The sequence below is a fragment of the Coregonus clupeaformis genome, chromosome 21, assembly GCF_020615455.1.
Source record: "Coregonus clupeaformis isolate EN_2021a chromosome 21, ASM2061545v1, whole genome shotgun sequence".
Lineage (NCBI taxonomy): Eukaryota > Metazoa > Chordata > Actinopteri > Salmoniformes > Salmonidae > Coregonus > Coregonus clupeaformis.
In genome coordinates this window covers 51,203,399-51,225,192 of record NC_059212.1, presented here as the reverse complement: position 1 = coordinate 51,225,192, position 21,794 = coordinate 51,203,399, and the positions used below count along the sequence as shown (strand labels likewise).

The 21,794-nt window shown below is 43.8% G+C and overlaps 1 protein-coding gene across 1 annotated transcript; it reads left to right on the top strand.

The window, feature by feature from the left end:
• The first annotated feature begins 11,715 nt into the window (after window positions 1–11,715).
• LOC121535583 (phosphatidylinositol 3-kinase regulatory subunit gamma-like) lies at window positions 11,716–17,686 on the top strand. The gene is made up of 7 exons (XM_041842791.2): window positions 11,716–12,088; window positions 14,444–14,823; window positions 15,081–15,349; window positions 15,550–15,726; window positions 15,837–15,911; window positions 16,104–16,274; window positions 16,465–17,686. Exons 1-7 carry the CDS (start codon window positions 12,034–12,036, stop codon window positions 16,769–16,771), a joined length of 1,434 nt encoding a protein of 477 aa, XP_041698725.2. The 5' UTR covers window positions 11,716–12,033; the 3' UTR covers window positions 16,772–17,686.
• The last annotated feature ends 4,108 nt before the right edge of the window (window positions 17,687–21,794 follow it).

Below are 21,794 nucleotides of genomic sequence, written 5' to 3'. Positions count from 1 at the left end.
CCTTCCAGAGTGTGGGTGCGTGCGTGCGTGTGTGTGCGTGTGTGTGTGACAGACAGAAGTAATGGCCGCAGCAGCACCTCAGCCCGGCCACTCTAACAAAGACCTGTGGGTCTCTCTCTCCCTGCAGCCCTCTCTCTCTCCCTGCAGCCCTCTCTCTCTATCGCTCCCACACACTCATAAACAACCACACAGAGTGGCAAGCCAAACCAGGCCAAGAGGGGAGAAATGGAGAGAAAAGAGCCTATTTAGACCAGCCCTTTCATGCCTTCCAACTGCCTTCCAACTGACCTGTTCAATGGGTCAGTCCTACAACACCCCCCCTCCTCCCCCCTCCACCCTCCTCCACACCAAACTGAATAATCTACAACACAAGGGGTATAGGGTTAGAGAGAAGCCACTTATCAGACCGCCAGTCTTTGTAATGGAGGGGTTTCAGGCCTGTGGGGATAGGGGAGGGGTAGTTTCAGAGTGTGAGAGATGGCAAAGAGATGGGTCAGAGGTGAAGGTCACTCACAACACGGGGGGATAATAAATCCTGTAACCGTGGCGACAATGGTCGCTCTCCCCCTGACAATGGTGCCATTGTGAAGGGGAACTGCACAGTGTATGGTGGAGCCATAGCCCTAATTGGAGTTATAGAGGGATGATGGCTGCTGTGTTGCAAAGAGAGAATCATGCTTTATCCAGGCTGCAAGTTCTCCCAGTCAAAATGTGTGTGTGTGTGTGTGTGTGTGTGCGCGCGCGCGTGCGTGCGTGTGTGCGTGCGTCAAGCATGAGTGCGTGTAAGAAAGAAAGAAAAAAACGAAGGAAAGGGCAAGTGTCCTCAGATCAGATCATCTGTCCTGTCAACCTTCATCCTCTCAGACACTCTGCTGGTTCATGTGACAGTGTTGTAATACCATGACTGTCTCAGTGTCACCTCTGGTAGTTAAATTACAGTCCTCTGGACTGGAGTGACAAGTGATGAGTCAATAAGGTGGTGTGGGGGGAGACAGACAAATACAGACAGACAGACAGACAAATACAGACAGACAGACAGACAGACAGACAGACAGACAGACAGACAGACAGACAGACAGACAGACAGACAGATAGACAGACAAATACAGACAGGCAGACAGACAGACAGACAGACATACAGACAGACAAATACAGACAGACAGACAGACAGACAAATACAGACAGACAGACAAATACAGACAGACAAATACAGACAGACAGACAGACAGACAGACAGACAGACAGACAGACAGACAGACAGACAGACAAATACAGACAGACAGAGAGGAAGGAAGGAGAGGTTGAGTGGAAGAGAAAAATAGGGAGAAAAAAAGAGAGTACTGTATATGTACTGTATGTATGTAATTCCTGCTGATATATATAATGTTAATGTAGTCATTCTCCAATACAGTTGGTCATTTTCTTCCCTACATTGGTTTTTCCTTTTTGCTTGTTTCGGTTATTTTGTGACCTCCTTAGAGAACAAGCTATGTTCCCAGGCCCAGCTATTTGAAGCTCATAGTTTTGGTCATCCAACATTTCATTCTGTTCCAACTCAAGCAGCTCAGATACTGTCCCCACTTACATTTCCACAATGGCAGGGTCCTAAGGACCAGACCATAGCTGTCCTACACTCTGCCCGCAGTCCAGTTGCCTCTGGCATCGTCACTGCATGCTTTGTGTGCTGGTCTGGCAGCGGATCAGGGAAACCCCACAGCCTCTCCGTGGAGAATGCAGAAAGAACACCCTATCAAGTATGTTACAGACTGTTCTGCATCGCTTCAATTGCGGTGAACAGGCCTACACACACACACACAGCAGACTTGAGACATGCTGCATTTATGTTTTGATCATGCGGACTGGGATATGTTCCAGGTTGCCTCTGAGTATAACATTGACGTATACACTGACACGGTGACTGAGTTAATCAGGAAGTGCATAGGGGATGTTGTTCCCACTGTGAAGATTAAAACCTATCCAAACCAAAAACCGTGGATAGATGGCAGCACTCGTGCAAAACTGAAAATGGGAATATGGTTGAAAACAAACAGTCCAGTTATGCCCTCCGTAACGCAATCAAACAGGCAAAATGTCAGTATAGAGACAAAGTGCAGTCGCAATTCAACGGCTCAGACACGAGATGTATGTGGCATGGACTCCAGAAAATCACGGATTACAAAGGGAAAACCAGCCACGTTGCGGACACCAACATCTTGCTCCCGAACAAGAGAAACACCGCAGGGCTCTCCAGAGGGGCAACGCATCACCGGGCGCACACTGCCTACCCTCCAGGACATCAAAGGCACCTGGTGTCACAGGAAGGCCAAGAAGATCATCAAGGACCTCAGCCACCCGAGCCACGGGTTGTTCACCCCGCTATCATCCAGAAGGTGAGGTCAGTACAGGTGCATCAAAGCTGGGACCGAGAGACTGAAAAACAGCTTCTATCTCAAGGCCATCAGTTAAATAGCCATCACTAGCCTGCCTCCACCCAGTACCCTGCGTCGTGTAAAAAATCTTCCCAGCGTGAAATAGTTCCCAATCGTTCTGATTGTGTTCTGATTGTGACGTCATGTTGTAAAATTTCTCACAGCGTGAAAATGTTCAATTGCACGTGCGTCTCTTTGTGTGGATGGCTGAGCTTGTGCTCAGCCCCACCTGCCCTGAATGACACGTTGCCAATGCACATATATACAGTTCCAGTCAAAAGTTTGGACACACCTACTCATTCAAGGGTTTTTCTTTATTTTGACTATTTTCTACATTGTAAAATAATAGTGAAGACATCAAAACTATGAAATAACACATATGGAATCATGTAGTAACCAAAAAAAGTTTTTAACAAATCAAAATATATTTTATATTTTAGATTCTTCAAAGTAGCCACCTGTGACGAGGTGTGAAAGAAGGAGTCAGGTGCAGGAGGTAAAATACCGAAGTCCAGAGTTTAATCCGTTTACATAAATCAAAACGCCCCGTGCGTCAAACGAAACTGTACAAAGGAAAACATCCACCTTGGCAATAACACAGTGAAATGTAGCTCAATCGAGCTACACGCTCTCACAACAAAACAATCACTCACAAAGACAAGGGGAACACTTATACACATACTAATTAGGGGAATGAGCACCAGGTGTGTGTGATTGACAAGACATGACAAGTGGAGTGATGAGACTGAGATCGGCAGTAGCTAAAACTCCGGTGACGACGAACGCCGAAACCTGCCCGAACCAGGAGGGGGGACAGACTTGGCGGAAGTTAAGCGACAGTACCCCCGATGCGCAGCTCCAGCAGTGCGTCGACCCCGGCCTCGGGGACGGCCAGGAGGACGCGGAGCAGGGCGAATCAGATGGCGACGGTGGAAATCCCTCAACAGGGAGGGATCGAGGATGTCCCGCCTTGGGACTCTGCAACGTTCCTCCGGACTGTACCCCTCCCACTCCACGAGATACTGAAGGACCCCCACCCGACGCCTCAAATCCAGGATGGAACAGACCGAGTACGCCGGGGCCCCCTCAATGTCCAGAGGAGGTGGAGGAACCTCCCGTACCTCAGACTCCTGGATCGGACCAGCTACCACCGGCCTGAGGAGAGACACATGAAACGAGGGTTAGGTGGCACCGGAAATGGTCTATCAGGGCCCGCTCGTTCCACCCGGACCCCGCTGCCAGCGTCCGGAACTCCAGCGCGTAGTCCTGAGCGGTCTTCGTCCCCTGCCTTAGATGAACCAGTCGTTCGCCCGCCTCTCGACCCTCAGGCCGGTGATCAAAAACGGCCCGAAAGAGGCGAGCAAACTCCCTGTAGTTCTCCAACGTGGTACCTCCCTCGTTCCATACCACGTTGGCCCACTCCAGGGCTCTCCCACAAAGGCAGGAAACGAGGACGGATACCTTCTCCCGCTCCCGGGGCTCCGGCCTGATGCTGGAGAAATACAACTCCAGTTGGAGTAGGAATCCCTTACATCACGCTGCAGTCCCGTCAAACGCCGGTGGCCGGGATATCTGGATCCCTCCAGGGGCTGGGGTGTAGGTGGCTGGATCCGGTTGACCAGCTGGTCTCGATAGATCGGATCCTCTCCTCTCCAGGCGTTCTACCACCTGAAGAACCCGATCCATCACTTCCCCCAAGCTGGCCAACATCGAGGAATGCTCCTGGACCCTTGCCACAACTCCAGGCATGCGGTCTCCTCCTGCTGACTTCATATCAGATCAGGTGAGTGATTCTGTGTTGAGGTGTGAAAGAAGGAGTCAGGCGCAGGAGGTAAAATACCACCTTGGCAATAACACAGTGAAATGTAGCTCAACCGAGCTACACGCTCTCACAACAAAACAATCACTCACAAAGACAAGGGGAACAGAGGGAACACTTATACACATACTAATTAGGGGAATGAGCACCAGGTGTGTGTGATTGACAAGACATGACAAGTGGAGTGATGAGAATGGGATCGGCAGTAGCTAGTACTCCGGTGACAACGAACGCCGAAGCCTGCCCGAACCAGGAGGGGGGGCAGCCTCGGCGGATGTCGTGACACCACCCTTTGCCTTGTTGACAGCTTTGCACACTCTTGGCATTCTCTCAACCAGCTTCATGAGGAATGCTTTTCCAAAGTTCTTGAAGGAGTTCCCACATATGCTGAGCACTTGTTGGCTGCTTTTCCTTCACTCTGCGGTCCAACTCATCCCAAACCATCTCAATTGGGTTGAGGTCGGGTGATTGTGGAGGCCAGGTCATTTGATGCAGCACTCCATCACTCTCCTTGGTCAAATAGCCCTTACACAGCCTGGAGGTGTGTTTTGGGTCATTGTCCTGTTGAAAAACAAATGATAGTCCCACTAAGCGCAAACCAGATGGGATGGCGTATCGCTGCAGAATGCTGTGGTAGCCATGCTGGTTAAGTGCGCCTTGAATTCTAAATAAATCACTGACAGTGTCACCAGCAAAGCACCCCCAAACCATCACATCTCCTCCATGCTTCACGGTGGGAACCACACATGCGGAGATCATCTGTTCACCTACTCTGCATCTCACAAAGACACGGCGGTTGGAACCAAAAATCTCCAATTTGGACTCATCAGACCAAAGGACAGATTTCCACCAGTCTAATGTCCATTGCTCGTATTTCTTGGCCCAAGCAAGTCACTTATTCTTATTGGTGTCCTTTAGTAGTGGTTTCTTCGCAGCAATTCGAGTAGCTCAGTTGGTAGAGCATGGCGTTTGCAACGCCAGGGTCGTGGGTTCGATTCCCACTGGGGGCCAGTATGAAAATGTATGCACTCACTAAATGTAAGTTGCTCTGGATAAGAGCATCTGCTTAAAATGTATGAAGGCCTGATTCACACAGTTGATGTGTCTGTTACTCGAACTCTGTGAAGCATTTATTTGGGCTGCAATTTCTGAGGCTGGTAACTCTAATGAACTTATCCTCTGCAGCAGAGGTAACTCTGGGTCTTCCTTTCCTGTGGTGGTCCTCATGAGAGCCAGTTTTATCATAGCGCTTGATGGTTTTTGCGACTGCACTTGAAGAAACTTGCACAGTTCTTGACATTTTCCGGATTGACTGACCTTCATGTCTTGAAGTAATGATGGACTGTCGTTTCTCTTTGCTTATTTGAGCTGTTCTTGCCATAACTTTGTATTTTACCAAATAGGGCTATCTTCTGTATACCACCCCTACCTGATTGGCTCAAACGCATTAAGAAGGAAAGAAATTCCACAAACTAACTTTTAACAAGGCACACCTGTTAATTGAAATGCATTCCAGGTTACTACCTCATGAAGCTGGTTGAGAGAATGCCAAGAGTGTGCAAAGCTGTCATTAAGGCAAAGGGTGGCTACTTTGAAGAATCTCAAATATAAAATATATTTAGATTTGTTTAACACTTTTTTGGTGACTACATGATTCCATATGTGTTATTTCATAGTTTTGATGTCTTCACTATTTTTCTTCTATAATGTAGAAAATAGTAAAAATAATGAAAACCCCTGGAATGAGTAGGTGTGTCCAAACTATTGACTGGTACTGTATATATATATATTTATTTATATTTCGGACTCCGACATTGCTCATCCTAATATTTCTATATTTCTTAATTCCATTATTTTACTTTAAGATTTGTGTGTATTGTTGTGTATTGTTAGATACTACTGCACTGTTGGAGCTAGCATTTCGCGACACCCACGATAACATCTGCTAAATATGTGTGTGCGACCAATAACATTTTATTTTATTTTATTTATTGTAGCCAGAGTTGCACTTACAACAATATGACACACATTCTCTTTGTTGTGGTTGTGTCTTTTAGAACAGACAACAATGATGACAATTGTAGTGAGAGGATAAATAAAATCCATACTCCCCAAGTCTAAACAAATCAGGATGACAGCTCTATACATTTCAGGTAAATAGTGGACTGTACGATAAAATGTACGCCTTTTTAAAAGGTTTGCATTTAAAAGGTTTATCAGCCTATCCAGTTAAGGCTTGCAGTATCAGCCTATCTTGTTAAAGTAACTGTCCAGTGTTTCCAGATTTCTATTAAATATGACCTATAATTAATTACAATATGAGTTAAATACTTATCCTTCCCAAAAAATGTATTTAAGTATGTTAAAAATCAGCTTTGAGGTGGGGTTTTTGAAGTGTTTTTTCTCCAATTTATGCTTTGGCCACAAATACAAGTATAAGACAAGTCAAAATGAGTTGACAGAATATGAACTTGAGTTAACAGAATATGTGGTACGATAAAGCGGATGCTAAGCTACAGGACTGTTCCGTTAGCACAGACTGGAATATGTTCATCCGATTACGTTGAGGAGTTTACCACATCACTCACCAGCATCGACGACGTCGTCCCCACATTGACTGAACGTACACAGCCCAACCAGAAGTAATGGATTACAGGCAACATCCGCACTGAGCTAAAGGCTAAAGCTGCCGCTTTCAAGGAGCGGGACACTAATCCGGATGCTTAGAAGCAATCCCGCTACAACCTCTAACGAGCCATCAAACAGGCAAAGTGTCAATACAGGACTAAGATCGAATCCTCTGACGCTCGACGGATTTGGTATGGCTTGCAAACTATCACAGATTACAATGGGAACACAGCCGCGAAATGGCCAGTGACACGAGCCTACCAGACGAGTTAAATGCCTTCTATGCTCACTTCGAGGCAAGCAACACTGAACCATGTATGAGAGCACCAGCTGTTCCAGACAACTGTGTGATCTCGCTCTCCGTAGCCAATGTGAGTAAGACCTTTAAACAGGTTAACATTCACAAGGCTGCGGGGCCAGACAGAATACCAGAGCGCGTACTCAGAGCATACGCTGTGTCTTCACTGACATTTTCAACCTATCCCTGACCCGGTCTGTAATACCAACTTGTTTAAAGCAGACCAGCATAGTCCCCGTGCCCAAGAACGCCAAGGTAACCTGCCTAATTGACTATCGCTCCGTAGCACTGACATCTATAGCCATGAAATGCTTTGAAAGGCTGGTCATGGCTCACATCAACACCACCATCCCAGACACCCTGGACCCACTCCAATTTGCATAACGCCCCAACAGATCCACAGATGACCCAATCTCTGTTACACACCTCACTGCCCTCAGTTGAAGTCGGAAGTTTACATACACCTTAGCCAAATACATTTAAACTCAGTTTAAACACATTCCCAGTGGGTCAGAAGTTTACATACACTCAATTAGTATTTGGTAGCATTGCCTTTAAATTGTTTAACTTGGGTCAAACGTTTCGGGTAGCCTTCCACAAGCTTCCCACAATAAATTGGGTGAATTTTGGCCCATTCCTCCTGACAGAGCTGGTGTAACTGAGTCAGGTTTGTAGGCCTCCTTGCTCGCACACGCTTTTTCAGTTCTGCCCACACATTTTCTATAGGATTGAGGTCAGGGCTTTTTGATGGCCACTCCAATACCTTGACTTTGTTGTCCTTAAGCCATTTTGCCACAACCCCCTTTTTCCTCCAAACATAACGATGGTCATTATGGCCAAACAGTTCTATTTTTGTTTCATCAGACCAGAGGACATTTCTCCAAAAGGTACGATCTTTGTCCCCATGTGCAGTTGCAAACCGTAGTCTAGCTTTTTTATGCTGGTTTTGGAGCAGTGGCTTCTTCCTTGCTGAGTGGCTTTTCAGGTTATGTCGATATAGGACTCGTTTTACTGTGGATATAGATAATTTTGTACCCGTTTCCTCCAGCATCTTCACAAGGTCCTTTGCTGTTGTTCTGGGATTGATTTGCACTTTTCGCACCAAAGTACGTTCATCTCTAGGAGACAGAACACGTCTCCTTCCTGAGCGGTATGATGGCTGCGTGGTCCAATGGTGTTTATACTTGCGTACTATTGTTTGTACAGATGAATGTGGTACCTTCAGGCATTTGGAAATTGCTCCCAAGGATGAACCAGACTTGTGGAGGTCTACAAAAAGAATTCTGAGGTCTTGGCTGATTTCTTTTGATTTTCCCATGATGTCAAGCAAAGAGGCACTGAGTTTGAAGGTAGGCCTTGAAATACATCCACAGGTACATCTCCAAAAGACTCAAATGATGTCAATTAGCCTATCAGAAGCTTCTAAAGCCATGACATCATTTTCTGGAATTTTCCAAGCTGTTTAAAGGCACAGTCAACTTAGTGTATGTAAACTTCTGACCCACTGGAATTGTGATACAGTGAATTATAAGTGAAATAATCTGTCTGTAAACAATTGTTGGAAAAATTTCTTGTGTCATGCACAAAGTAGATATCCTAACCGACTTGCCAAAACTATAGTTTGTTAACAAGACATTTGTGGAGTGGTTGAAAAACGAGTTTTAATGACTCCAACCTAAGTGTATGTAAACTTCCGACTTCAACTGTAGCTACCTCAATTACCTTGTACCCCTGCACATCGACTCGGTACTGGTACTCCCTGTATATAGCCATGTTATTTTTACTCTTTATTGTTATTCATTATTCACTGTGTATTTATTCCTTGTGTCACTATTTCAATTTTGTATCATTATCTTTAACTCTGCATTGTTGGAAAAGGACCAGTAAGCATTTCACTGTTAGTCTACACCTGTTGTTTATGATGTGACAAATAAAATGTGTTTTGATTTGAAAAGTGAGATTTTCAATGAACAGTTGCAGTAACAGCCTATCCCATTAAGGCTTGCAGTATCAACCTATCCCTGTTAAGCCTGCGATTAGCCTCCACTGATCTCATCAGGGCTGCCTAAATCTGAGGACCAGAGCCCACAGGAGCCCACTGGTTTATCCCTGCCAGAGTTACACACACTTCTCACTCACACTGATAATACACTTAGGCACAAAAGGGCGGCAGGTAGCCTAGCAGTTAAGCGTGTTGGGCCAGTAACTGAAAGGTCGCTGGTTCAAATCCCAAAGCCGGCAAGGTGAAAAAATCTGCCATTGAGCAAGGCAGTTAACCCCCAACAACTACTCCCCATATGTCGATTAAGGTAGTCCCTCGCAACTCTCTGATTCAGAGGGGTTGGGTTAAATGTGGAATACATTTTGGTTTAATGTATTCAGTTGTGCAACTGACCAGGTGTCCCCTTCCATACAAACACATACACTGATTAAGCATTTCACTGTTAGTCTACACCTGTTGTTTACAAAGCATGTAATGAATAAGATTTGATACGTTAACACTCATTCACACACAAAATAATATAAAATATCACTGTAGTCCCCTTTTACATTGTCTTGATGTTTGCACACCACAGACACACTCAGGGGCTATGCCATCTCTCCCCCTACACATATCCAGCACTGATGCTAGTGTTAGCAGAGTAGGGCACTGGAAGTGAAACATGATGTCACAAAGGTCAGACCCAGAGGCCATGAGGGCACATTCTGTGTACTGATTGACATGAGGGGTTTGCAGGGTGAGTTGTGGGGGATGGGCAGCCACTGACAAGCCCTGATAGACTACCACTGAGAACCCACAAAGAGTACACACATGCACGTACGCACCAACATACGCACACATTAACAAACATAGACAATCACACAAACTTGGACACATACACACACACAAACTTGGACACATACACACGCACAAACTTGGACACACACACACCTGTCAACTGGAGGTCGAATGCTTCCCAAGCCCTCTGCCTGGCTTGGGTGGCATTTTTCTGCTATAAGTAATAGTTTGCATAAGGAATGCAAATTCCACAAAGAAAATGCAAATAATTCAAATACAGTACATCTATCTATGTACACATACTATACGTGTGTGTATGTGTGTGTGTGTGTGTGTGTGTGTGTGTGTGTGTGTGTGTGTGTGTGTGTGTGTGTGTGTGTGTGTGTGTGTGTGTGTGTGTGTGTGTGTGTGTGTGTGTGTGTGTGTGTGTGTGTGTGTGTGTGTGTGTGTGAGCGTGCGTGCGTGCGTGGCAATGTGCGTATGTTTGTGAGCGGGCATGAATGTGTGTGGGTATGTGCATGCATGCATGTGTCGTGTTTCTATGACAGAGATGGTTAAATTAGATGCAGGCTCAGAGGGCCTAGTGGACACTGGAAAGACTCAGAAGGACTAGTGGACACTGGAAAGACCCGGAGGGACTAGTGGACACTGGAAAGCCTCAAAAGGAATAGTGGACACTGGAAAGACTTGGAGGGACTAGTGGACACTGGAAAGACTCGGAGGGACTGGTGGACACTGGAAAGACTCAGAGGGACTAGTGAACACTGGAAAGACCCAGAGGGGCTAGTGGACACTGGAAAAGCTTTATTCTCTCCTTCCTGGTGAGAAAAATGGGTGCTGAGGGTCATCACTTTCTCCACTGTGGAGTAGAGGTCAAAAGATGCCTGCCATAAACCACTGGCCACCAGCAGAGAAAGGCCTCTGTCCAACACAGGCCTTGTACAACTAGGCTATATTTACTGCCACAAAGTTCCAAGGCTAGATGACCCCTTTGGATTGTGGCCTGGACAGAATGTATATATGCCTTACAATGCTTTTCTGTTCGTTAAAAGGACAGAAATGCACATATGTGTGTCAATTGTGTGTATTTATCATGATCTTAGATGTACATTATAAAGTCAAATGTAATAGTACTGGAGTAATAGTGGTAGGCCTATACTTGCATATTAACGATCATCTAATTTCAATTAACAGCATATTACCACATATAACCACTAGGTCCAATTTATATAATTTATCAGTCTTGTAGCATCTTGCAACATTTAAACAGCGCCTGGAAAGCCATTCATATTGGTTATTGTTGTTAATTTACTCATCGATCAGGATCTGCCTGTCCATGCCTTTGCGATGCTGCGAATAATTATTGAAAATAAACAATATATCTGTGTACATGTCAGTTCTATTCGTATCGTCAAATAAATCACCAAATTACCTTGCATTGAGATCCTTCAATGAAACGATAGGGCAGGGAAGGTACCACTTCAAATGTATGGGTGCGGTTTTCACACAAAACACTCACTAATAATCTTCTGTCGAAATAATCTTCTGTCTATCAGGCTATATAGGCTACAATCACTGAAATACAAGACAACATGATACTATTTCAGATTTACATCAGAAATGTCTACTATTTTCTGTCTGTCTGCTTTAAGCAAACCGCCTTGTTGGGGCAGCCATCCCTATGAAAGTAGTGTATTTTGGTTTCTCCCAAGATGATGTTCCAGATCCCTTTAAATTCTCCCGACTGCTGCCTCTGCTCGATGAAGTTTGGAGCTGCGCCGAACGACCAAACTGAGAGACGTGGCTGGAAATGACTCTTTTTTTTGCAGAACACTTTCTGTGATTAAATGTATTAAACCAATTACGAGTGTGGCGCAAATGATATTCCCTGAAGTTGGACTAATGGTCAATCCTGCTACTGGCTGTCTAATCTGAAATTGGGCGCATATGTTCCTAAAACGACTCGTCATTTGAGATCCTTTCACTCTGGTGCAAGTAAAAGTCGCATTTCTCACGCATCGCAAGACAGGGGAAGATACCCCACAACAAGACGATTTGCAATATAAACGTTTGGAACGGGATGTTTTATCCCACTGAAGTCATATTCTACATCGAAATGGATCAGGCACCTCCAGGTATTTGTTGAATCTGTAATCAATATGCATATTATCATATTAATCACCACTTCAACGATGATACAACGTTGACATTTGGCCAGTTGTGCACACAGAAGTGTCCGTGCTGGCACCTTATTGTGTGTCCCTCCATGGGCTTTGCCCAGACATGCAAAGTGCAATTCGCTGCTTGGCAATTACGTAATACTTTTCTCGTGGACTTGCTTGACGCGGTGGTTTCGCTCTTTGTCTTGCTTTGTGTTACTAAAGAGATGTTATCAAAATTGAACATGACATTTTTGGTCGTAGGTTGATGAAATACTCTCTATCGTATTATTATGTTATAACGCATCTTACCAGCGCGTGAACAATGTTGAGTGGAGAAGAAATTCCGCATGAAACGACTGCTTTGTTCCCCTTTCTCTCTAGTCTACTGTAGCTGAACATATTTCATTCGTACGCAAGCACTGAAAGCCTACCAGACTAGACAACTTGTCGCATTACTTATTTTCAAACTGCCAATTGACGTGTAGCTTATGCTACCCGATGTGATATTGTAATAGTTTAGAATATATCACATCGTGTGATATTTTTCATTTAGTACTCTCTATGCGATTACAGTGAATGACATGGTGCATTGGGCTGGCTTGTGTCAAAGAGAGGGACAATTTCCTGTGTTGCTTGAATTGAAATAATTAATGTATCTTTATATGGGCTTTCATAAAGTCTATTCCTCATAATATAGCTCAATTGGTAGAGCATGGCACTTGTAATGCCAGGGTAGTGGGTTCGTAGTGGGTTCGATCCCCGGGACCACCCATACGTAAAAATGTATGCACACATGACTGTAAGTCGCTTTGGATAAAAGCGTCTGCTAAATGGCATATTATTATTATTATATTATATTATATTATAATACGGTATTTGTGTATTAGCCCCTAGGCTACTTTACATCATGACACAACCTCCAGATTGAGGGGCTGGGGCACAGTCATACATACATACATACATACATACATACATACAGTAGGTATGTAGGAGGAATTTTGCTGAGTCTAGTAGGAATGCAGGGTTTCAGCTTCTGCTGCCTGGCTGCCACAGTGCTTTTGCACCTGTCTTTTGCTTATTTTACAGTTGTTAAAAAAATAGAGAGCGGAAGGAGCCAGAAACCCACATTTCCTCCTGACTGGAGTTATGTTCAATTCTGCTACAGGTTCCTGAAAGGCACTTCTGTCCTGTTGGGAAACATATCACTTTTCTCCTCCTCTTGATGTGGTTCTATCCCCACACCCCTCATTTTTGGAGAGATCCAGACGTTTTTTGTTGTTGTTAGTTTTAATGGGTATATGGAAAAGTTAAAGCTGCAATATGTAACTTTTTCACATAGAAATGTGAGTTATAGATCTGTCATTCTCATTTAAAGCAAGTCTAAGAAGTGGTAGACCTGTTCTATGTGCGCTATTTCTACGCGTCCTGTTCTTAAGTTTAGTTTTTGTATCTTTTACTTTCAGTTTTGTACACCCGCTTCAAACAGCTGCAAATACAATATTTTTGGTTATGGAAAATATATTTCACAGCGGTTTAGATAGTACAATGATTCTCTACACTATACTTGCTTGTTTTGTCACATAAACTGAAATTAGGCGAACTATTAGAATTTTTGCAACCAGGAAATGGCAGAGCGATTTCTGCATAGTGCACCTTTTAAGAAGGTTTTAAGAAGTCAGGCGGTAAAGAAAAATAAAATTGTTTTATAGAGGATCATAACTTTTGAATCCTACCTGAAGATGGATGGTTTATGGTTTTGGGGCGTTGCAGTTTGGACACTGGACAAGCAGGGGATGTAAAATTCACCCCATCCAAAGTATGGTTTACATTCCCACTTTACTGACAGACCAGTTAAAATGGGCTGAATTTGCAGCATTTACATTTGCTTTAGATTCATTGTTGGTTTTTCTGACCTGTTGAAACATTTGTGAAATCTATTTCCCCTGCAAGAAAAAAATATTAAAAGCATACTGGAGTTAGCCTGCTTTGTGTGTGAACCTACCCTCTTTTTCACTGACCGATCTTGTCCTCCATCTTGGTTTCAGAGCGTGTGGCATTCTGGTATATTGTCAGTCCTGATATGGTCATCTGGGCCCATTAGGACAGAAGCTGTTATCAGCTGGGGACATGCCTAGACTTGTCTGGAGATTTGACAAACTTGTCAAGAGTGTGTATGTGTTGAGGGTGAGGGGGGGGTTGAATAGAGAATGAGTCCAAGCAAATATCCCCCCCTCCCAAAACATCTGTGGGTCTGCCGGGTCGTGTAAGGTGTTTGCAGTTCTATCACTTCTCAAACGGATCAAACTGTCATCCTGATCTCTCTCTCAGCTCTCCCTCCCAGGTCAGCCAAACCCATTACCTCCTCCATGAACGAAGCCCCAGTATATCCCCTGCAGGATGCTGAGTGGTACTGGGGAGACATTTCCAGGGAGGAAGTCAACGAGAAGCTCCGTGACACACCTGACGGTTCCTTCCTGGTTCGTGACGCTTCCACTAAGACACAGGGAGACTTCACGCTAACGCTGAGGAAAGACGGCCACAGCAAGCTGATTAAGATCTACCACCGTGAGGGGAAGTACGGCTTTTCAGAGCCCCTGACCTTCAGCTCCGTAGTGGAGCTCATCTGGCACTACCAGCACCATCCTCTGGTGGAATACAATGCTGTGCTGGACGTCATGCTCACACACCCTGTGTCCCGCTTCAAACAGGTAGGCAGTGGGCACCCACCCACACCTCTCATCTGCTGTTTCAAGAGGCTCTTTAAAGAATGGAATAGAGTTGAGTAAAACAGAATATAATAACATTTTTTGTGTCCATTTGGTGATGGATATTTGTCAGGGAGGGAAATTTGCCTTTGATTTCGTAACTAAATTGAAGACAATCATCATGCACAGACAACAGGTTTATGTCTGCTGGACCAGCCGTGAGTTTCATAAATGCATTAAATATGTCTGTCTGTATCCAGGATGAGCAGGTGAAAGAGGACAGTGTTGACGTGGCCGGGAGGAAGCTACAGGAGTACCACAGTCAGTACCAGGAGAAAAGTCAACAGTTTGACTGTCTGTACGAGGCCTACACTAAAACCTCACAGGACATCCAGATGAAGAGAACTGCGATAGAAGCCTTTAACGAGACCATGCTGATCTTCGAGGAGCAGTGTCGCGAGCAGGAGCGTTATGGGGAGGAGTGTGAGAGGAGCATTCAATCTGAGGGAACAGAGAAGGACTTGGAGAGGTGAGTCTGGTAAACTAGTCTGGTTACATCTTGGTCTGTCTCACATGGAATGTCCACCTATGCTCATAGTGTGGATAGATGGATGACTTTTTATTGTTTCCTCCCTCCGACTTGCATGCAGCTGTGGTTCAGTTTAGGCCAGTGGCATGACCCCTGACCCTTCTTTTGACCCCTCATGACCTTTGCCCTTTGCTCCCCAGATTCCTGATGAACTATGAGAAGCTAAAGTCTCGGCTGGGGGAGATCTATGACAGTAAGGTCCATCTGGAGCAGGACCTGAGGACCCAGGTCCAGGACTACAGAGAGACAGACAGGAGGATCAACAGCCTCAGGCCTGACCTCATAGAGCTACGCAACATCAGAGACGAGTACCTCAAGTACATTACAATACTTCTATTTTATTCTATTCTATTACAGTTACTGTTAATGAAAAGTAGCTTTTTTTAAACACTTGGCACAGACATTCATTTTCTCTTTGGTTTTTCAGTTGGCTGAATCACGAAGGTGTGCAACAGAAACGCATTAACGATTGGCTGGGGTTCCAAGATGATAGCAGTGACAAGTAAGTATTTCACATTATAGACCTAAATTATTTTGTAATACTTCTTAATTGTATTTAGTTGTGCTTAGAAATGCTTGTAGTGCTTATAACTGTCTATAACTTATGAAATACTAATGTATTAATAGTATGCACACTATTTATGAAAGATTTTTATCAAAATATTTTTTAAATGTCATTTTCTGGTGTGTGCAGCACCTACGTGTTGAAGGGCGAGAGTGAGAGACTGGCGCACCATGACAAGGGGAGCTGGTTCGTGGGCGAGCTGAGCAGGACGCAGGCTGAGGAGATGCTGATGGACAAACCCACCGGAACCTTCCTGATCCGCGAGAGCAGCAAGCAGGGTTGCTACGCCTGCTCCGTAGTGTGAGTGTCCTCTTCCTGTGAAAAAATAACAATATGTAAATGAAGGAAAGTAGACTAGGAAGAATATGGGAATATTGCTACACTGTTTTATAGGCTCTTGTTAAGCAGTTACTTCACTGGGATGCATGTTCCCAAGGCTTAGGGTCACTATACTGGTACTAACTTATATATTTATTTTGTATCCTTTCAGTGTTAATGTAGAAGTGAAGCATTGTATGATTTATAGCACGCCACGTGGCTACGGCTTCGCTGAGCCCTACGACCTCCACTGCTCTCTGAAGGAGCTCGTGCTGCACTACCGCCTCAACTCCCTGGCACAGCACAACCAGGCCCTGGACGTCCGGCTGGAGCACCCCGTCCACGTCACTCCTGTCTCGTCAGCCTTGCCACACTCAGCCACAGAGGACTGCCTGCTACTACAGACAGAGGAACATCACCTTCTACAGACTCCTACTAAACTACCCGCTGGACTCCCTGCAGCCGCTCCGGAGATGTAGATTAGACGGCTGTGGGACATGTTTGCGTACTGTAGCTATCCTACGAGGACTACTTGAGAGCGGATGTGCTTGCGTACTGTAGCAACTTGAGGGCGGACGTGTTTGCGTACTGAAGCAACTTGAGGGCGGACGTGTTTGCGTACTGAAGCTATCCTACGAGGACAACCTGAGGGCGTTCTTTTCTCGAAGAAAAGTGAAATTTGCACTAGGATGATTCCAACGGATTGGTGAATGTAATTTCACTTGATTGGAACTTTGACCGGAACTTGAATGTCAGCTAGGACTTTGTTTTTTTATAAGATTCTGTTTGCTATTTGTTTTTTTTGTACACATTTTTCACCTTTTCTTTCATGGGGTTTTATTTGTTTTAGTGGACCTGGTCATCCAGGAGATTACTGACTACATATACTAACAATATGTTTGTATTTGTCAGGTGCTGTTTTTTATTTGGACTTCTAGGGTCCCATTTTGACAACACAAAGAACTGGTGCTAATGTAAAATGAGACTGTAATACACCCAATACCTTGGAATTTAGAATTTATTTCAAAACATGTTAATTGATGTGATGTCCATGCACGGAAGATCATTAAAGTTGGTTTAGAATATAATGGTGCAGAAAAACAAGATGGCTGACTCAAAGGCATAGCTAGCTGTGGTATACATACCAAACATGTTCTGGGTATTTCAGTACATAGTCATGCAAGTATGGGAACTGATGTGGCGCATCCTGATAATAGCGCTGCTTTTTTTAAATTGTCAAAATATAACACAGTTACCAGTTGATATGTACTGTATGTAGCATAAACCATTTTCTGGATATCCTTAGAACGACATTTTCCATATTGTACCCAATAACCAAAGCACTTGTTAGTGAGAAAATATATATCCCGACTAGAAAATTACATTTATGGTGATGGGGGAACACACCACACGTGCTTGATCAAAACATAAATGGAAGTACTGTATATTATATTCTGTTATTCAAAGTATAAGCTTTTTGTATTTTTTGATATGATATATTTTCTGAAATATGCCACAGAAGATGAAAGCTTGAGGAAAGTGCAATCCAACAGTATTTGTAATGTTAGAAATGAATTATTATAATTATGCGGGAGTCATCAGCATTTGCCACAGAAATGCACTAACTCTTAATAGGTGGCGTTATTCATCTGATGATGTGACCTTTAAGAACGTTGTGTGAACTGCCAGAGATGCGGAAGTGTAAATTCTGTCTCTATTACTTGAACTGTGGCATTGCTCAATAAGAGCAATGAATATTTCCTCATGACATGTAGGCCTACATAGCTTAAGAGGAAAATAATCAATTTTGTTCTTGGCACATATGTCAAGTTTGAGGACAATAAACACTCTGTATTGAGATACTGTAAAACTAGTTTTTGTGGTTGGTTTGATGGAGGGTGTTTTAGACTCTTAAAAACTAGACAGGAGCATTGAGGAAACTCCTGGGGCGACACTAAGCAATGTGATATTCTTAACCGTTTCTTGCTGAAAGACAATAAACTGATGAGGGTTTTGTTGAAATTGTGTTGCCCTTGTTCCATTTCTTCAAAGTGTGTGTTTATGCAACCAATATATGACAATATATATATTTTTTAAAGAATATATGAAGATATGCCTTCAATATGCCTTTAAATTGTGCTGCCAATCCTTCTACGCGTGCAACACTTGAGGCGGGAGTGAAATCTCTCACCTGAGCAGCTGTTTACGAACAGATCATCCCCCCCAGCCTCAGGACATCCTTTCACCGCTCTATAAAATCCTGGTGTGATGAGAGATTGATTGAGAAGGGACATAACACATGAGTCGATCAGAGAGAGCGAGAAAAGGCATGGGGACATGGGTCAGGTGAGAAAGAAGGGATGACGGTTTCCACTAGATAAGAGAGCCACAAAGTCAGATTCCACAGCCACAAAGTCAAAATTGGCTACAAAAATGAGCTTTTTGGTCTTAATTTAAGGTTAGGGTTAGGAATAAGGTTAGACGTGTGGTTGAGCTTAGGGTTAAGGTTACAGACTTTTTGTGAGAAGACAAAATTCACATAGAAATGTGATAAATCTTTAATTCTCATTGAAATCAAGTCTAAGAAGTCAACCTGGTCTCAGAGCCTTCTGTATTATTCTGTACGTAAATCCGAGATACCCCATTTAATATGTTATGTTTGGTATGGTTACATAAGACAGATGGTTACTGGCAAAAACAAAAGGAGAGTGGTTGGTCGGTGTGGGTGTAGAACGTGAATGTCTAGCAACTCAAAGGTTGTTAGTTTGAATCTCATCAAGGACAACTTAAACATTTTATCTAATTAGCCACTTTTAAACTACTTACTACTTTTTAGCTACTTTGCAACTACTTAGCATGTTAGCTAACCCTTCCCCTAACCCTTTTAGCTAACCCTTCCCCTAACCCTTTAACCTACATAACTCTAACCTTAACCCCTAACCCTAATCCCTAGGCTAGCTAACGTTAACGAGCTATAAAACTTTAGCCACCTAGTTAGAATTCGTAACATATCATTCGTTTTGCAAATTCATAACATATTGTACGCTTAAAACAGCTGAAAATACAATATTTTTGGTTATGGAAAAGCTATTTCACAGTGGTTTAGATGATACAATGATTCTCTACACTATAATTGCTTGTTTTGTCACATAAACTGAAATTAGGCAAACTATAAGAATTTTAGCAACCAGGGAATGGAGGACCAATTTCTGCATAGTGCATCTTTAAGAAGATAAATAGTAGAAATGGGCAGGGTTTAGCCATAATTATGACTTTCTTTTAGCTATGCTAACTAGTGACAACCAGGGATGAGGGGACAAAAGACTGGAAGGACTCATCTGGGCCAGTCTCATTGGTCAGCCGCTAAACAACAGGTGGCCTCCCCTCCCCAGCAGGTCCATGTTACGATAGAGGGATTAATAGTGTGAGAACAGACACGGATGTTCTGGGGGGGGGGGTATGTTCTCAATTCCAGGCCATGGATTAGCCCCCGAAAACTGTGTTAGTAAGCAGCATAGAGAGTGGACAGGACAGCCTGCTTGGCGGGAAGGATGGACCAGATGCAGTGGAGTCAGGACAGCCTGTATGTTCTCACTGCAACCGCGCCAGCCACCATGAGCTGCTGCTGACTCACTACCAGGGTGTGTGTGTGTCAGTGTGTGTGTGTGTGTGTGTGTGTGTGTCAGTGTCTGCGTGTCAGTGTGTTCCTGATTATAAGTGGACAGAAGGCAATGCATCACCGAGACAGATTGCACAGGTTAATTTTGCTCTGCAACACTGAGTGACATAATGACAGCTCCGATTACACGTCCAATTTAACCCTTAACCTTTGTCCCAACTTCACCTTTTCAGTTTGAGCCTAATAATCGATGCTACCTGGTTTGAACTCTCTGACTGACTTGACCTGAAACTGTCTCCCCGCCATAACCCTCATCTCTTTCTCTCATGGCAATATTTGCACATTTGCATTCTTCCATTGATATTCCACATACTGTTTTATTAATTTTTTGCAATCTCTTGCTCTCTTACTATCACCATCCCCCCTTTGAAATAACTTCAGAGCAAGGAGGGTTTGAGGAGACTGAATTACATTTATAGTCGCACCTAAAATAGTTTCCACTAGTTACCGCAGTCACAAAGTAAAAATTGTCTATTTTGTAACAATTCATGAAAACAAATATTTGCTTTTTGGTTTTAAGTTAAGGTTAGGGTTAGGCATAAGGTTAGCAGTGTGGTTAAGGTTAGGTTTAAAATCACATTTTGAGCAGAAAAATTGAAGAAATGGGCGGGGTTTATGACTTTCTGGCTTTGGTAACTAGTGACAACCCTAAACTACACCATCAAACCTGCTCCCAGGCATTCACAATTGAGCTTTTCCCCTTTAGCCAATGACGGCCCTCTTCCCTCTGTCTCTGTCTGCCTCTACCGTTCCACACCAACCTGGTCCACCAATGAAACGGCAAGAGATCTCTAACTGCCAGCCAATCAGCAGCCAGTTGCTATGTTGGAGGCAGACTGTAGCCCAGTGACTGACACCGGTGATTCTTTCCTTTCACCAGCATATATACTGCTGTGGATTGTGGAAGGCATAAAATAAATTAGGTTAGGTGTGCATACATTGTCATTTTGTAATACTGCAGAATCTTGAAGGTCCCCAAACATTCAACCAAACATTTTCCTAACTGCTTCATGGCATCCAGTCAATGTTCACACAATTACAATTTGTTTTAATGTCATTTCAACCCAGTAAAAATCTTATTTTATTAATTGTAATTTTATTATATACAGTTGAAATCGGAAGTTTACATACACCTTAGCCAAATACATTTAAACTCAGTTTAAACACATTCCCAGTGGGTCAGAAGTTTACATACACTCAATTAGTATTTGGTAGAATTGCCTTTAAATTGTTTAACTTGGGTCAAATGTTTCGGGTAGCCTTCCACAAGCTTCCCACAATAAGTTGGGTGAATTTTGGCCCATTCCTCCTGACAGAGCTGGTGTAACTGAGTCAGGTTTGTAGGCCTCCTTGCTCGCACACGCTTTTTCAGTTCTGCCCACACATTTTCTATAGGACTGAGGTCAGGGCTTTGTGATGGCCACTCCAATACCTTGACTTTGTTGTCCTTAAGCCATTTTGCCACAACTTTGGAAGTATGCTTGGGGTCATTGTCCATTTGGAAGACCCATTTGCGACCAAGCTTTAACTTCCTTACTGATGTCTTGAGATGTTGCTTCAATATATCCACATAATTTTCCTTCCTCATGATGCCATCTATTTTGTGAAGTGCACCAGTCCCTCCTGCAGCAGAGCACCCCCACAGCATGATGCTGCCACCCCCGTTCTTCACGGTTGGGATGGTGTTCTTCGGCTTGCAAGTACCCCCTTTTTCCTCCAAACATAACGATGGCCATTATGGCCAAACAGTTCTATTTTTGTTTCATCAGACCAGAGGACATTTCTCCAAAAAGTACGATATTTTTCCCCATGTGCAGTTGCCT

Bases quoted from the DNA above. Each gene is read 5' to 3' on its own strand.
- LOC121535583 (XM_041842791.2), top strand. From the start codon at position 12,034: ATGTTTTATCCCACTGAAGTCATATTCTACATCGAAATGGATCAGGCA. The intron at 15,350-15,549 runs GTGAGTCTGGTA...TTTGCTCCCCAG, and splicing joins ACAGAGAAGGACTTGGAGAG to ATTCCTGATGAACTATGAGA. The intron at 16,275-16,464 runs GTGAGTGTCCTC...GTATCCTTTCAG, and splicing joins TGCTACGCCTGCTCCGTAGT to TGTTAATGTAGAAGTGAAGC.